The sequence below is a fragment of the Streptopelia decaocto genome, assembly GCF_964273445.1.
Source record: "Streptopelia decaocto genome assembly, chromosome: 1".
Taxonomy (NCBI): Eukaryota; Metazoa; Chordata; class Aves; order Columbiformes; family Columbidae; genus Streptopelia; species Streptopelia decaocto.
In genome coordinates this window covers 118,498,490-118,517,171 of record NC_138663.1, presented here as the reverse complement: position 1 = coordinate 118,517,171, position 18,682 = coordinate 118,498,490, and the positions used below count along the sequence as shown (strand labels likewise).

At 37.6% G+C, this 18,682-nt stretch overlaps 1 protein-coding gene across 1 annotated transcript in view; it reads right to left on the bottom strand.

Moving 5' to 3' along the window:
- DSCAM (DS cell adhesion molecule) overlaps nucleotides 1-18,682 on the bottom strand; it is a 471,903-nt gene that overhangs the window by 27,021 nt on the left and 426,200 nt on the right. Inside the window, exons 27-29 of the mRNA XM_082049341.1 lie at nucleotides 15,041-15,217; nucleotides 8,961-8,991; nucleotides 1,139-1,254 (exon numbers count right to left, since the gene is read on the bottom strand). Of these exons, the coding sequence (XP_081905467.1) occupies nucleotides 1,139-1,254; nucleotides 8,961-8,991; nucleotides 15,041-15,217 (324 nt within the window). The remainder of the gene's footprint in view (nucleotides 1-1,138; nucleotides 1,255-8,960; nucleotides 8,992-15,040; nucleotides 15,218-18,682) is intronic.

Sequence of the window (18,682 nt, the reverse complement as noted above, 5' to 3'; positions counted from 1 at the left end):
AACCCTCTATTGCTCAGCGACTGTAACTCAAAAGCAAAAATTGCCTTTAGGATGAAGCCTGGGACAAAAGATTGCATCACAGAGGCAAACTTTGGGAAGCTAAAATCAGGATTAAAAAAAAAAAAAAAAAAAAAAAGTCTTTATTTCATAGGTCTCCTTTTCAAATCTGCAGCACAAACTGTGAAATGTGCCCTGAGGCCAAGCCCTCCCTGCCCCAGACCAGACTGACAGCAAGTGTGACAGGGTGCAGGGCTAAAGAAGCTTGTCCCTCCCCAGTGCGCGCATGGACAGAGATGGCAGAGATGCTGCTCACAGCTTGAAGCCCTTTTCTCTCCAGCCACACCATCCCTGGGAAGTAGTTACATTCTCAGCCATCACAGGCTTCTTCTCCACAGATATTGATCCAAAAAATGTAGAAGTATAACAAGATCAGTCATTCTGGAGGGTCTTGCCAGAGTGTGAACCCACACAGTCATGAGATCAGGTTGTATTTTTATTCTGTTGAGATTTCAGACATCTTGTGTTTAAATTATTTTGAAAAGAAAACCAACACAAAACCATTATGTTTTTCATGACAGTTCAGCTATGTGACAGCCACATGAGAAATCTTGTTTTCTGTTGTGTGAAACAGTTTAGATTTGAAATTTGCAGAGACACAAAAAAGCTGAAAACTGATCAAAATGTTGAAATATCATTTGCTATGAACACGTGGATATGTAACATGTAGGTTTTAGAAGCTGGCTGCTGCAAATCTTTAAATAATGGTATTGCAGTTTCAGAATTACATTTTCCTTATAAGTAATGACAGTGATCCAGCTGTCTAGTAAAAGCCAAAAGAGAAATCAAAATGAAAATCATAAAATTTCCTGTCTTCATTTACATTTTCTTCAAGTGTCTCTTTCAACCAGCTTCATTTTTTGAATGTCCTGCATTATTTTGAATACAGTACTGAGATTACTTTGAGTGGAAAATGATTTAAGGGGAGAAAAAAAAAAAACAGTTCAGTTTTCAAATATGGCAAATTATTTTGTAGCCCTTTTTTTTTGATGTGTGCAGTGGGGAAAAGGTATGAGGTAAAGAAAATCCACTTAAAGTGTGTGTTACATTTACTAGTTAAAACAAGCCAACTGGAGTTTACCAATGGTTTCCATTGTGTCTCTTTCCTCAATCAGAAGCTGTGCTCTGGGAATGTCTATGTGCATCCTCAGTGTTTGCTGCTGTTTGTTAAGAGTATCTGATGTCCTTGTGTTCTTGCTAAAAAAGAAATAAAGGTGAGCCCATTAACATTCAACATAAAGGAAATGATACTTAAAACTTCATCATTTTGAACCTGTCCAGCTCAAACAAAAAAATAATATAACCATAATCAGCAAAATATTCATACATCTTATTTTGTCCTCTTCAGAACAAGTGCATGGTATTAATTTATTGCACATAAGAGTTAGATAAATGCACAGTGTTGAGGGATTTGGTCTTTTCTTTATCAGTAGAGATCTGCTGAAAATTTCATATAGCTTTCTTCAGATGTTGTCACATAATGAAATCAATAGACACGCTTTGCAAGATGGACCTTTTCTTTCATTCCTCATGAATGTGAGTAAAGAAACAGAGCTGATCAAACAGGTTGGTAGGAAAATGATGTCCTGAGTAATTTTTAATTATTTTCTTAACTTTTCATAATTTTTTGTTGGATAAATTCCAAATATCACTGGATTTGATAAATGAAAAAGCAAATTAATAACTAGGGATTGTATTAATAAATTTCACAAACTAAATACATGGTTTAGTCCCATTGATGTTCCAAGGCTAAAATTGTAAATCTTGTTTACATTCATGGATTATTTCTAATTGATTGATGCAATATTCTAAAAAAGAACATAAGCCAATTATTCTATCATCATGCAAATTGAAACAATTTCATTTTGAAGTTTGTGTACCAGAAAATTACTTCTTAAATGAGCTGTCTGTTGAAGGCAAGTGAAGATGGATAGTAAAACTGAGTGTTACAGTCATTTCTAGTACAGAGATTGCACCAAGAAACTTTCAGACTGCACCAAAACCCTGGGAACTTTGCCCTTTTAGATGTAATTACTCTTTGGAGGAGAGGAAATATTTGCAAATATTTCTTCATGCAGGAAGGCTGAGAGAAGTTAAGAAAAATCAGCCAGTAATGTGATCCAAGCACTCACACTTCAAAGAGCTTTAAAATCCAAGTGGAGACTCATTTTCTAGCATAAAATAGCTGTAGATCACTCAGTTTAATTCTCCTTTGGCAATGAATTATTGTTGTTAATGGAATCAGCAGAGGACTACTAAACTGCTTGATGATAAGCTCACTTCTTCCCTGAGCGCGGACCTCTGCATAGGAGATTGATGCATGTGTGACGAGCACACGTCTCCAGACAATTTACCTTAACTTCCTGCTGTGTCTGTAGGTGAGCAAGAACTAACTATTCCAGGTTTGGAGATTATCCTGGAGTCCTTTTTAGGAGGAATTTCTTTGTCATAGTGTCAGTAATTCTGCTGCAAATCCAAGAGTGACATTCCCAAGGCACACAGGTACACCTGTCTGGCTGATTCTCACCTTCTGGCTTTCCCTGCTCTGGTGGTCCCCAACATTAACACTATCTATGCATCCCAAACTTTAATGTCTCTGTCTTTCCCTGAGTGGTTAAGTGGCACTGTCACCATCATGTAAAGGTGAATAGCTGAAATGCATTCAAACAGCCTGTAACTGGTGCCTCATTTGATTCCTTATGGAAGCAAAATATCAGGAGAGCTACTCAAAGGATGCCAGAATTTTCTGTCTATACAATCAGTGAATAATAGCAACCAGGTGTCTTTTTAAGCACAGAAATTTTCAAAAACGTTTAGGATCTTAAAATGCAGATAAATTCCACACCGACTTTCTCAAAGCGTCTGCAGAGTCTTTGCATGGATTAAATGCCACTCACCTACTGTTTTCCACTCAAGCTGCTGAAATGTTAAAAGAATCAGAGACTAATATATTATCTGCTTTCCAAATATGTTTGAATAAATGCCCTTGAAAAGTCAGAGTACTTTGGGCTTGTCCAAGATCATAGAACAAACCTATGATCAAGTAGAAAACTGAATTTCTGAGGTCCAATTCCAATTAATAATCAATAATCCAATAGTTAGTGGATACATGTAATCAGATACATATAGAATCTGTGCAATACATAATCGAGTCTAATAAATACATCATTGTAATCCTCCTCTGCTCACTAGGGGTGCAGGAGACAAAAGGATCAAACCAGGTATCTTCCTCAGAGAATGCAGAACCCAGAATCCCAGTGAGAGCTATTAATAGAAGCTCCTCTGCAGTATGAACACTCTATATTCCCACCACTGCAAAGTACTCAACCTCACAGAAAATATTGTTTGGACCACAAGGAGCAGAGGGACAGTACCTCAGGCTTGCAATTATATTGCTCACCTGCTAAGAGAGAATTCTGAATCCCATTCTTGTCTCCAGAGGTAGCTTTATGCAAAATATATGGAAGAAGCCAGAACTGGAATTCAAGCCTCTCTATATTCAGGAAAATTACTATACTCAAAAGTTATGTCTCATTTTGTGTGATCCCTCTCCTCTTCCTTACTGGTATAACTGATCCTCCCGTATGCAGCAGCATGGTGACATGGAGTGTCCAAACACAGAACAGGCAACTGGCAGTAGAAAGAGAGTTGACGAGAAGAGTTTACAGGTCATGGAAGCAGGGGCTGGCCACTTGGGAAGAATATAAGGCTGCTGTTAGAGGATGTAGGAAGGCAGCTAGGCAGCTAGGATAGCCAAGGCCTCCTTAGAATTACAGCAGGCGAGAGGAGTCAAGGACAGCAAAAATAACTTTTTCAAATACATAGCAGATAAAACTAATACCAGAGGCAATGTAGGCCCACTGATGAATGGGGTGGGTGCCCTGGTGGCAGAAGATACAGAGAAGGCAGAATTACTGAATGCCTTCTTTGTCTCTGTCTACTCTGCCGGAGGCTGTCCTGGGGAGCCCTGTACCCCTGAGACCCCGGATGAAGCCAGGTCAATGGAGGAGTTTGCTTTAGTCGATGAGGACTGGGTTAGGGAGCAATTAAGTAGTCTGGACATCCATAAATCCATGGGTCCAGATGGGATGCATCCGCGGGTGCTGAGGGAGCTGGCTGAAGTCATTGCTGGACCACTCTCCATCATCTTTGCCAAGTCTTGGGAAACGGGAGAGGTGCCCGAGGATTGGAGGAAAGCAAATGTCACTCCAGTCTTCAAAAAGGGCAAGAAAGAGGACCCGGGTAATTATAGACCGGTCAGCCTCACCTCTGTCCCTGGGAAAGTAATGGAACAGCTTGTCCTTGGTGCCATCTCAAGGCATATCAAGGATAAGAGGGTTATTAGGGGCAGTCAGCATGGCTTTACCAAGGGGAAGTCATGCTTGACCAACCTCATAGCCTTTTATGAGAATGTAACAAGGTGGATGGATGATGGCAGAGTGGTGGATGTGGTCTACCTTGACTTCAGTAAAGCCTTTGACACAGTCTCCCACAGCATCCTCACAGCTAAGTTGAGGAGGTGTGGTCTAGACAATAGAGTAGTGAGGTGGGTTGCAAACTGGCTTAAGGAGAGAAGCCAGAGAGTGGTAGTCAATGGTGTGGAGTCTAGTTGGAGGCCAGTATCTAGTGGAGTGCCTCAGGGGTCAGTACTGGGGCCAGTATTATTCAATATATTCATTAACGATTTAGACGAGGGAATAGAGTACACTATCAGCAAGTTTGCTGATGACACTAAGCTGGGAGGAGTGGCTGACACGCCAGAAGGCTGTGCTGCCGTCCAGTGGGACCTGGACAAGCTGGAGAATTGGGCGGGAAATAACCTAATGAAATTTAACAAGGTTAATGAAATTTAACCCCAGGTTCCAGTATAGGTTGGGAAATTACATATTAGAGAGCAGTGTAGGGGAAAGGGACCTGGGGGTCCTGGTGGACAACAGGATGACCATGAGCCAGCACTGTGCCCTTGTGGCCAAGAAGGTCAATGGCATCCTGGGGTGTATTAGAAGGGGGGTGGTTAGTAGATTGAGAGAGGTCCTCCTTCCCCTCTACTTTGCCCTGGTGAGACCACATCTGGAATATTGTGTCCAGTTCAGGGCCCCTCAGTTCAAGAAGGACAGGGAACTGCTGGAGAGGATCCAGCGTAGGGCAACAAAGATGATTAAGGGAGTGGAGCATCTTTCTTATGAAGAAAGTCTGAGGGAGCTGGGTCTCTTTAGTTTGGAGAAGAGGAGACTGAGGGGTGACTTTATTAATGTTTATAAATATATAAAGGGTGAGTGCCACGAGGATGGAGCCAGGCTCTTCTCGGTGGCAAACAATGATAGGACAAGGGGTAATGGGATCAAGCTGGAACACAAGAGGTTCCACTTAAATTTGAGAAAAAACTTCTTCTCAGTGAGGGTGACAGAGCACTGGAACAGGCTGCCCAGGGAGGTTGTGGAGTCTCCTTCTCTGGAGACATTCAAAAACCGCCTGGACACCTTCCTATGTAACGTCATCTAGGCGTTCCTGCTCCGGCAGGGGGATTGGACTAGATGATCTTTTGAGGTCCCTTCCAATCCCAAACATACTGTGATACTGTGATACTGTGACGCTGATTAGCATGCTATCTCTTCCCGGCTCAAGGAATTTAGAATTATTTTCTGCAGACCACAATAGTTTGACTTTAGGTTATAAAAGCCTAAAGTACCAACAACAATTAAATGCCTCTAGGACTTGGAAATGATGCAAAGATTTTTAGGATAGCAATTTTGAAGTTTGGCGCCCAAGTGTTTTCTAACCTAGGAAAATTCAGGCAACAAAGTATTATAACAGTGTGGTGGATAAGGAGTCCAATGATTAATTATTTAAAGAGAGGAGACATATCTACCTATATTTTCCTTAACCTACAGATATGAAATGCCCAAACTTAGACATGTGCTATGGATATTCTTTACCTCACAGACCTTGTAAGGATCTGTGTGTAATATAATTCATTCCCTCCCTTTCAATGAATCTCTGAGTTCCAAATTGTTAGAGACTAAGAGCCTGTCTGATGAAGGAGTTAGTACACATTTGCTGTAGTCTTTTACTCTACAAAGGTGTCTGCTTTTGGCCACTATGAAAGACAGATACTTGGGCACGTGAGCCTTTGGGTCTGATTGAGTACAGCTTTTATGTACAGTCTACGCATAAATGGGCTTACTTCCAGAAGTAGTACAATGTATAAGATATTTTGGAAGAGTGTGCATAGTTAAAATATACTTAATTTTAATTAAAATTTCTGGCTGTTTAACTAAAAAAATACTTACTTGAGAGACTGAAAGTATCTGTATGCACAGGAGAGGGTTAAATCTATCAAGCTAGTTATATAAAGGGATCAAATACAGTGCTCTGTAAACCCAGCATCATTTTCGGTCCTTGGCAGAGAGTCAGGCCACCTCATGTTTTCCTGAAGTCTAAGCTGGTTGTTGTAAAGACATATGGAAAACTAAATCACGTAAGTAATTATCCTGACAGAGGAATATTTGTGGAGAAAAGATTTCTCACCTTGTGTTCAAAATTAGAAAGCTCAGTCAATTGCTATACTGATTCACGGTGAACTGTTACAAAGGAGTTGGCTGGACTGATGCTTTCACCCAAAAGAAACACAAAAAATCTGTGATCGTACAGCAGGAGGGATTTTTATTTGCAAGTTTAAAGTATCTGCAACAAGTTGTGCAGCTCCCATTAAACTGCTAACTATTGGGGCTTATCCTGCTCCCAAGACTTACACAGCCAAAGCCAGCAACATTCAAAGTAAAGACTAAAGCTCCATTTTTAATCCACTTTACACATGCTCATAAAAATCTCCTCAAAGCCAAAGATACACAAAGCTCTCTCCACCCCACACGTCTTCCTACCAAGCAGGGAATAAACTTTTCTGCTCTCTGTCCAAAACATAAAATCATCTCTAAAAGTCCCAGCTATTCCTGAAGCAAACATCAAGGCATAGCCTTTTTCTTTATATATACATATACACATTGGATATATATGTACATACATACATATATATATATCATATATATATACACACACATGTATATATCAGATTTTGGCAAAATCTAAAATATATAAAATATCAGTAGCTTTATCTATAACTATTGCTCTGGAGAAGACTCATTATCCTTTAATTATTAGCATTCTCAGGCTTCAGGAACATCTAGTGATGGTGGGTACCTTTCATTTTGGTTGGAGGCATTTCACAGATTGATCACAAATGACAGAGCATTAAGCTCCCCAAAACAGCAACACTTTGAGAGCTGCAAGTCTTAAAGCATCTTTAAGTGTATGCCTACATACCCTATTGCCTCTAAAGTCCTGTTTTAAGAGTCATTTGCCTTTGGTCACACTTTTAGAAGAGAAATGTAAAATAAAATATTTAATAAAAACAAGATTATTTATTAATAAATGAGATAAGAGAAACCAACTTGATGATCATATTTCAATGCTGGTGAAAGGAAAAGCAAAACAAAATGGTGACAGAAGTATTAGCTAGAAAAACAGATTTGAACTAAAGGCTGGGAAGGGACCTGACTGCTTTCTAAGTACATCAGGTGGAGAGAACAAAAGCAGCTCTTTAATGTGAAGGTTGATATCAGCAGAGGAAAAAAATGGGTCAAAACCGGGCACTTATGTTGGCAGTTTGATAGTTTTCTATGTATCAGAGGAGTGAGACTCTGAAATGCCCTCGCAGAGGTGGTGATAAGACTAGTGAAGCTAACCAGGGTTAAGGCAGAGATTTGCCAGATTTACAGGGCTGTAATGTCACCAGATTGTCAACGGGACTGAATATCTTCATGCAGAAGTTTCATCCAGTCCGTGATGGGTTTCTTTAGGGAACAGACTTGCTGCCTATGCTAATCTGTGATGTTTTCTGCAACATCAAAAAATATCAGAGCATATCTTCTTGAAGTTGCTTAAACCAGCAATCTGCTGCTAGCAGGGGTTTCTAGCTGGCAAATACAACAGCAAGAGTATGACCTGACCTGCATGACCAGTCTTGTTAACATCAGTGGGACTATTCAGATGTATTTGCAGACTGATGGTATAAAGCTGAGTTTACACTAAAACCATCTGCCACCATGTCTTTTGTGAGTATATTCTTACAACAGCAGTGAAGTTTATCACAGGTGAGAAAGCTTAAAGTAAGGTTCATTTTGTAAGATATCTATGACATTCTCAAATTTGTTGCTGAATTAAAAAATTCTCCCAACAAAAAAATAATCCATTGGTGATCCCATTTTCAAATATATCCAGCAGTTTTAAAGTTCAGTGTTTTCCCCAGACAAAACAATAAACATTGAAGATATGGAATTTCCATCTTTGAAAGAATTGTGGTGCCAGAATAGCTATTCGGTTACAATTCAACAACTGAATTAGATTTCTGGGTGCTGAGCTGATAGAACAGAACTGAAATGGATTTACCTGCTCTTCTATACCTTTGGGTATAGGCAGCTAGAAATAGTGAATTACATACATAGAACTGTAAAGTTTCAAGACATTCACATCCAGAAACTTATTACCTTCAATCAGATGATCTCTGAAGAGTGATTACTTTGTTACATATTATGAAAACATTTTTCTGAAGAGGAAAAATGTCCAAACAGACCTATATAGCTTCTATAATTTAATCTACTAATAAAAGAGTTCTAAGTATTTTACTATTGCATTCCCTCACATACACCGTCCACAAATTGTCTTTTTTTGTGCCATTTCTAGCCAACAATGTGTCTTAGTTCTTAATATACTGACAAATTGAATATTTTGAAAAGGGATTTGGGAATAGGAGGTTTACTTCTCCATTTGTCCCTGTAATAATTTTTAAAAATTATGCCATAGTTGACACACATTTTTCAATTTAAAAACATTGCATCTATTCTTACCTCATAAGCATTTCAGCCAAACTCTTCGCATCTAGAAGAAAATAGAAGAAATATTATCCCAAATGAAGATCTATTTAATAGATGGATTATTAGGAAGTAAGTTATTTGCATCAGACGTGTAAGACTACTGTTGTTTCTCAGACCAGTGGCAAGCATAAAATAATCTCTAAAAGTCCTGACTTTGACTTAAACTGCATTTCACTGCATTACATCTGTCTGCCCCAGACAGCCCTGTTTAGTTCCTCAATAGCACCAAAAATGCTTAAGAGAAGTACAAGTTACCATTGGCTTAACTAGAAAAAAACTGCATAAACTTATTAGAAGTAGAAACAGTTTAACAAATAATGGGGATGTCTGTTCCTTCATGCCATGGTTGGCAAGTGAACAGGTGAGGAGGAAAGAAAAGGCAAGAAGACAGACATGTTGGTGTCCATCTCTGGGCAGGAGACAAGTGCAAGCTGGATGAGCAACTGCCAACCTGTCATTTCCAAACCAAACCGGCTGCACAGAGGTCTGAGCAACAGAGGTCTCCTTGTCAGCTTGTTTGGTTGCTCTCAAATATCAATACTTTTCCATTAGCAATAATTTGAAACTACTACGAGGTCTTCAGAGGACAGTCTATACACAAAACAAGTGATAGCTTGTTCCCACATGGATCAGCCCTGCAAAATGAGGCACTACTGAAAGAGAAATATTCCTGATTTTGTTGTTGATGCTGTTATTTTTAGCATAAAATCCTTTGGGGATATAATTATTCGGGTACATATCAGACCAAAGGACACAGCTGAAGGTTAGATCACCAAGTATTATTCAGGTAGCTTTCTATAAGGTTTTGTCAACATAATATAATAATTTCTGTATTATTACTCATCAAAACTAGACAGCTATGCTTTGTTCTCCTGCAGTCTGCTGCTAAACAAACTCACTCAAAAGTGCTGATTCCAGAGCCCTTAAATATATCACACAGCAACAAAGCAGCCTTTTGTGCAACCAAGTGAAGCAAATCTGAGAAGAAAACAATTCCAAGTTTTAAATCTTCAAGGAACTCTCCTGTTACGTGAAACTTTAAATTCTTCTCTTATCTCCTGCTTGTAAATTTACCAGCACCTGCCAAGACATTTACTGAATTTGTCTTTGTTTTCTCCATCTCACTTCTGAAACCTTTTTTATTCCTTGATCACCTCCTGAGTCTCCTACACCTACAACAATTTCCTTGCTTGTGATCCTATTAAGTATCCTGCCTTTAAAATTCAGAGGATGCAGGTAGAAACAAAGCATCTTAATGCATCACTCTGGCTACATTTGAATTAATTTTCTAAAGGGATGGACAAAGAGTTCTTTTTATTAAAAATAAACAAACAAACAAAAACCTCAAACCAAAACAACACCAAACCACCAAAGTCCTTCCATCTACTTTCTACATTCTGTTATTCTGACACTGTGTTAGCTTGCTTGTCTTAAGCTTTGTTCGTCACCTACTACCTGTGCTTCCTCCAGGTCTGTTTGCTTCACTTCTTTATTTTTAGCTTTCCCCTACCCTTTTCCAGCAGAAATCATGGCTGATTACTGGTGGAGGGAAAGACTCTTATATGAGATGTCTCATCTAATCCAAATAGTGTTCCATCTAGGCATTCAGACTTTCTATTTTTCACTTTGGGTTTACCTTCTGCTGCTAACATTCTTATAAGTGGTACTATATGGTAGATGACAATGTCTTTACCACCAGTCATAAACTGAACTACTGCTGTGGCTGCTCCCAAATGATGTCATAGATAGTTTTGGTGCTGACTTCTGGGGATCCAAGAAAGGACCAAGTTCTTTCGAAGAATAAAATGAAAAAGATGAAGCTCTGGTTCCAGGTCATTTTTTTTTTTTCAGCAAATATGATGATGTTTCTTGTTATTTTAGCAGGACTAGAATAATGAAAAGACTGTATCCCTCTGGCATACATAGTAAGGGTGATTTAATATGCAAATATTGTTTTCATTTAGCTAGCAGCTTTTGTGAAGCAATTGCTTCCTCCTTAAGTGAAGACTGTGGATACTCGTGCAGGTGATTCACAACTCAAGAAAAGCTGAAGGGACAATGCTGGAGGATGCTTGGCCCAATGTCTTTCAATTTGTTTTTTATCTTTCTTTACAAGGATTAAAAAACAATCAACGTCCCTCACATGTCCTTAGGTTCTGCACAGCATTTAGCTGTGTTCCATGCTGCATCTCGAAAAAATGTTACATTCTCACTTTAGTGAAAAAGGCAAACTTCTCCTCACTGCGGGTTTGACGCACGACTGCACCGACAGGCACCAACCCAACGCCAGCCCTCGCTTCCCTTTGCTGAGGCAGCCGTCTTTAAAATTCTTAACGCATTTGGCTTGCCCCCCTGGGAAATCAGGGACTGTGATACAGTTTTAAATTGCATTCTGCCACTTCTGAACTATCATGTCATGCTGATACTTTCTGCTTGGGTTAAGCTGAGTTGAATTTAAAAACAAAGGGAGAACTATTATGGTAGAAGTGGAGCCACGTTAATAGTAAGGAGAAAGAGTGGTAAGTCATCAGGTTTCTCTCTTATAATACATGTTGACCTACTAAGTGGCTACATGAACTCCAGCAGTCAATGGACCTTCTTGTGACCTGACCCGTGGAGCTAGTAAACTGGGCAAAAGTCAGGGCTTTGCTGAAAACTATGCTTTCTTTCTAAACAGAGTGCTCCTGAAGAAATAAATAATACTGGGCATGACACAGGAGGAAGACAAAGGTTTACCTGTCCCTAAATGCTAAAACAAGGAGTAAAAGGATGAAAAATGGAGCAGCAGTTGTTCTTATGCTACATTTGCCCCACAGAAAGTAGAATGACAAACACATTGTCTATAAGCACAGACACAAACTTTCGCATGCAGAATGTACTGGAAATAAATCTGCAATTCCCACTCCTCTTTGTCAAGCACGTTCAAAGAAAACACATCTCCTGGAGCCACAAAAGCAAGAATTACACCTGTAACTTGCATAAATTCTTTTAGAAGGTCCCACTGTGGAAATCATTATTTCAATGTAGACTAGAGGAAAATTGGTGGTGGATTCAAGATTTAGGAAAATGAGTCCTGTTCCTCAAAGAAACCCCACCAGGTGATACATATCAAGTGATAATGACAGGATTTCAATTTCAAAACTAATCTAGATGAAAGTTGAACACAGTAACTAGTAGAGCAAAACTTTTTATTACTTAGGAGATAAGAAAAACTTGCACACAGGATTTTTTTTTTTAGAGACCTTACTATGGAGTTCTCTGGAACAGCAATACTGGTTATCAGTAAGACTTTTAGAACATGAAGTAACCTCCAGAAAAGCAGAAAATGGCCAACAGAAGATCAGTCTTCAAAAAGAATGAAAAAAAATCTGAATTATTGAAGTCCTATCAATCTGATCTTGGCAATGAGCGAAACAATGAAAAAATTGAATGAACCTTGATGAAATTAATTAAAGGAGATGAAATAATTGAGGACAATCAATAGAGACCTGCAGTCTATCAGCCACGCCAAGCAAAGTTGATTTTTTTTTTTTAATGAGATTAAAACTCACTGAGAATTGATTACATTGAAAAAACTCTCAGTGAGTTACAATTAAATAACATTCAAATATTATATTTCTCTAGAACAAAGTTTTAGTACCTCAAAATATTTTAATTATAAAGTAGTATGATGTGAAAAATTAACACAACCACCTTTTTACATGGGTTTCTATAACTTCAAAATACAATTTTAAACACAGAATCATTATTTAGTATATATTTTCCTCATGCACCATGGGTCATCACACCGCTGGTACTTTTATCAGGGGTCTGGAATAAATGAAATAATATCTGATAAAAATTTGAAAATGGCACCAAAATTGGGTAGCCTAAATATAGTTAAAATGCCATTTCTCTAAGGTATAGCGATCTGGATCATCAGGTAGGTTGGTCACTGTCAGCAATGTATCTGTATTAGTATAGAGTCGTATATCAAGAACACAAGGCATAGCTATGCAATGGAGAATGTTATCCTGTTGACTGTAATCAGAGAATTGTCAGATAATCTCAATGGATAAAATGTTAAACTTAAAATCTTAAAATAATGCTGTACCCAAAAAGGGTACATATTTGCATATATAGACAGAAGATCATAAAAAGGAAAGAAGGAAGGCTGCTACCTCTATCTGATGCTGATATGTCTGTGGCTGGAATACTGTGTTAATTTCTAGCTTACACAGATGAAGAAACCTACCTAAAGATTGCAAAAGGACCAGATAAAAGCCTTGACATTAATAAATGACAGGACTACTACAGAGAAAAACTAAAGAAGATTCATGTGCTTCATTTACCAATGAAAACATTAAGAAATTACTTGGTTGCCACATGTAAAAATAATATCCTCAGAGACTGAAAATATGGTAAAATAAAAAGAAGTTCAGTCCCTGTACAGCAGACAGAAGTGTAACAGGACCAGATGGCTGGGAAATCAAGCTTTAGCTTGATAAATTCAGATTAAGAAGTGAGACACAACTTTTATAGAAATTGTAGTTAAACACTGATGACTTATGGCAAAAATACTGATGAATCGTTGGTCACTGACTACATTTAAGTAAAGGTCAGATATTTTTCTAAATTCCTGTATTCTGAGAGGAAATAAATCAGAGAAGCCTTATGCAAAAGCCCTGCTGGCCAGTAATCATCAGCCTTCCTTAAGTAACTGTAACTCAAGAATCTATGAATACTTGTAAATCAACCATGAAAAACTAAATGTGCACAGCCATCCTTTCCTGGAGCCAAGGAGCTGAAAATATTCTGCTTGTTGCTGGATGGAATTCCACAGTATTTCTGAGAAGATAACACATTATTCGCCCTTAACCCACAACAACATTTTTTTAATTTTTTTTTTTTTTTATGGAAAGAAACTGCAGAAATAAATGACTGAAAAGATTTTGAAAGTGGATGTTATTATACAAGCTAAACCATCCAGATACCCTGATTTCAAGAGCTGTGTAAGAACCATGAGGCTAGTTGTCTTCTTTGGTATATGAATTTACCCATGCCTAAGAGTCCTTTATCTCTCTCTTTTTTTTTTTTTTTTTTTACAAGAGCATCCAAAATATTGTTACAAAGGACAAAATGAGACCCAAAAGAGAGATGAGTAGATGGTAAGGTGAGATATAATGTTCAGGACTGCCCATCAACACTTTGGTGGCTCTTGGAAAGAATTAGACTTATTTTTGCAGATGATAAATTGCTTTACTATCTATTTAGTGTGTGATTTAAAAGGCTTTTTGCCAGATGCCTTCAGTGTAAGGTCTGCTGTCATGTGCCAGTGCAAAACCTACAGGGCTAAGTGCAGAAGTGGCAGACTGCAAGGGTCAAAAACTTGGCTGCGGTTCAGCCAGGGCTATTTACTAGAAGACTGGTAAAGTTGAATGAATTTACAGATTTAAAACTTATTCACATAGCAAACACCTGAGTCTGAATAAGGGTTAGAGAAAAGTACAGATCAGCAATAATGAAAGGTCAGTGAACAATGAAGTTTTGTTGTAATGTGTTATAACAGCACAGGGAAAAAGATGGGGGTAACAAATCTGAGAATATCTGGTTGTGTTTTCTAGCCTACTAACATGTAGCTACTTTCATTTTATAAATCGGGAATCATGGTTTGCATCTGCTGCAAAACTGAAATCCTCCCATCTTCAGAACATCTGATTTTATCCTTTGAAAAAATTATGATTTTAGGCTATTGAGACCATTCACAAGAGAAACAAACAATAACAACAAAAAGGAAAGCAAAAAACCACAAACACATGAGAATTATTTTCCTCTCCTCCATGCAAAACAACAACAATGGGTACAGCGTCATTTTTTATTAACTGAACTACCAAACAAAAAAGAAAGAATTGCTGTAGAAAACAGATATGCTTTGTTGCCTCATGTATGTTACATATGGCAGGAAAATGACACCAACTGGGAATTGAATAGTTTGGTCACATACAGCCCCATTTGTACTTTTACATTCCAGGAGTACGCATAGATGGAAATAAGTGCCACATCTCTCATCTTACCTCGCAGCCTCTTCAGTCTCTGCTCCCTCCTCCTCCTCCGCACGACCAGCAGCATCACAAAGAGCAGCAAGACCCCAACCAAGATACAGGAAATGGTCACCAGCATCTTTAGCCCTTCATTGGTTGCCAGCCCTTCCTCGCTTTCCACAACCGACTTAATAAGTGGAGGGATTGTACCTGGAAACAGTGTCATGATATTAGATGCCTATTAAGGAAGACAAAGATTGATTTCTGAGGGAATATGACATGTTATATGCTTCAGCTGCATGCAGCACATTAAGAATGATTTGTCGTATTCAGGATGGATGCTATGTGTGTATGTGTCATGGCCGTGCACACGTGACCAGCCACACTGGTAACAAGGTACTGGCTGGAGAAACTCATAGATTGTCAGAAATCAAGAAGAAGTGTATTCCTTGATGAAAGAAAACCACGCTTATACAGTCATTATTTATACAGTCATTATTTATACATTTTATTATACAGTAATTATTTAAGTCATATTGCATCATTACAAAGCTGTAAGGGATCTCAGAATTACTACCTCTGTAGTACTCCTTACTACAGGAAAGTAGCACTGCTGCAACGTATTTATACCTTCTGCTGGGGTTTTCTTTATAGAGAATGTATTTGACAAAGTTCATTTTGTACTACATACATCAGATAACTCTTTTGCACAGAAATATTTTTATGTCATGTCTTAGGGGTGCAGCAGTGATATTGATATGAAATTCAGATTGCAAACCTGTTGCTAATTTGCTAAAGACTGACTGACATGATATTCATCAATAAAACAGGAGAGCAACACTGGATAGAAACAATCAAATTTTGAGAGTGAAATGAGGGAAATGAATTTACAAACTGATGACATTGGCAAGCAACTCACTTTTTCATTTTGGGAAATATTTGCATTTTGGATATACCTGGCTTCCTGGTGATATATAATACTCAAACTTTTCAATTTTTTTTTTTTTTATTATTATTTTTATTTCTAAAGAATGTGAGAGGAATGCAGCACTTTCTTTGGAAGGCTATTTAGTCATGGAAGGCTTCTCACTCATTTCCTGATTACTATTAAACTGCTGAATGCAACCACAAATGAGGCTATAAAATGCAGATTTGTTTGAAATGGATAGAAACACACAAGTATTGTGAACTGTGATGACTTTCAATGGAAGCTATTTAGTTTCAACCAGCTACTGAAATGAAAGTGGCTACTTACTTTCTAAAATGATAGGAAAGTGAGATAGAAAAACAGGCACATCCTTTTTTGCATTTTAATTGCTGCATTGAGTGATATAGTTATACCTGATTACGTACCAAACAGTATCAGGAAAAAAAAAGTGATAAGATGCAGTACAATGTGAGTGCCATAACCACAGTGAAAAGGTAGAATTCTAAGTCATGTGGTTTTTTGTGGTTTTTTGTTTTTGTTGTTTTTTTTTTTTCAGAAGAGCTATTTGAGTTGCATATAATGAGAGGAATAGTTCCCTAAAGGGATGAAGATAAATAGAAAACCTACAACCATCCAAAACTATATCAGGTACTTCGGAAAATTTATTTTCTTGCAATTGCATTTAGAATATTTTTTTACTGTTCCATTGCAGTTGTTCTCCATAATTTTCCTTCTTTTTCTAATTTTCCATTTCTTGGAATAAACACACAGGGGGATTTTTTTCATCTTGTCTTAACTGAGATGCAGTTTTTGAACTATTCTTAAGGCAAGGAAAATGATTATCTAAAGAAATAGAAAAAACTTCAAGCTCCTGAAGGTAATATTAATAACTGCTTCTAAATCCTCCTAAACCATCCTGAATACTAAAAGGCCAAATATTTCTCTGAATTAAAGTCATACAGACCATTGGTTAAGGACTGTTGGGTTCAAGATTACCTAAAATTATGTCATGCTGTCCTTAATACTTAGATGAAAATCAAATTAAGAGTGGCCTTAATTTCAGATGAACCTTAAGTATTTAGGTAAATGATTGTCATTTTCTGTACCCTTTCCAAGAAAAGTGTAAACCTAATAAAGCTATGGGCAGGCAGTACAAGTTTAATTAAAGAAACATACTGCAAGTTTTTATGTCCTTCACATTATCCATTTGTGATATTCAGGAACTGTATTAGAAATTACCAAAACTTAAACCTGCTATCCATTTCAACCTTTGTTGTCATTTTAGGTATTTCCTAGGAGTGGAATAGTCAAAGCTTTTCTCAGAACAAAGTGCCAGACAAATTGAGAGGTTGTGTTTTTTTGTGTGTTTTTTGTTGTTGTTGTCAGTGGTGTTTTTTGTTGTTGTTGTTGCTTTTGTGTGCAGGTGTTTTGTTTGTTTGGTTGGTTTTTATTCTTTTCATTTTTTTTTCTCCCAGGTCAATTTACCATTGCCCTTTGTTAGCCTGCTTTACTGGTGTTTCATAGAAGTTGTAATTTGAATGTTTCTAATGCATTTTCCACTATGTTGCAGTCTTTCCATCACCTACCATTGCACCTTGTGACTTTAGGGCTACCAAGTGTTTTCCTGTGTCCTAACTGTTCTTCACAGTAAGAAGTCCTCTGGTGGGCTAAAATCAATTAGCATAGTTTAGAGCAGCTAGCAAGCTGATCTGATTTAATGTCAGGGCTACTGAGTAGCTGATCTCTGAGTTGGGAAGCTCCTTTGCAGTGCTACACTCTACAGCTGCACATCGCTAAAAATATCTCCTTAAGTACTGAGCAGAAATGTTCTGAAAAACAAGGGGCAGGAAGGTCATAAAATCCATAAGCTGAAAATGGTTAGCTGAAACATCTATGAACAGAAAGCAAAAAGTCGCACGTAGATCTGTCATTAACCTTCTGACCTAATTCACCATGAAGAGATTTAAGGTAAAGGATACTTAGCCAAGATATTTCTCAGGAGCTCTATCACACATAAAAATCTGCTACTGCAGTCCAAACAAAATAATTGAAAGATCACGTAACTGAAGGATTTCTACAAAGTTTACAAAGGCTTTATCTTAAGACTACTAAAGCTCCTAAGTTTATTCTTAGCATTTGGTATCCTAGAACTTTCATACATGTATTATCTAATCTTCAAAGTACTATGCTTGTATCTATTTTATCCTAAGGGCAGCTGTGACCCCTAGAAGCTGGTAGGTACTGATCTCACATCACAAGATTAATTAATTGTGGAGGTACTGTTAGCACTCAAAAGCGAAGCTAGGCAAGAAGTTTCCACTGGCGTACTCTCTGTACATGAAAAATTCACTGACTATGAAAGCAAAAATTTCTGCATGAAGTATTGAGAGAAAATGTTAATTTCTAATCAGACACTATTTTCCAAGTCTGAAGTGCCTTAAGCCTACTCAGCTTACTAAGGAACAAATGAATGGGGAGCTGGGACTCCGTAGGGTCAACTTTTGCTTTAGCGACACTGAAATTCTTCTATGAAATTTGTTGAATATCTTAATTTTCAATACTACTGATAACAATAACAATAACAATAATAATAATAATAATAATAATAATAACAATAATAATAACAACAATAATAACAACAACAACAACAACAACAACAACAACAACAACAATAATAATAATAATAATAATAATAATAATAATAATAATAATAATAATAATATCTTTAGTTCTCTATCAAATGTAAC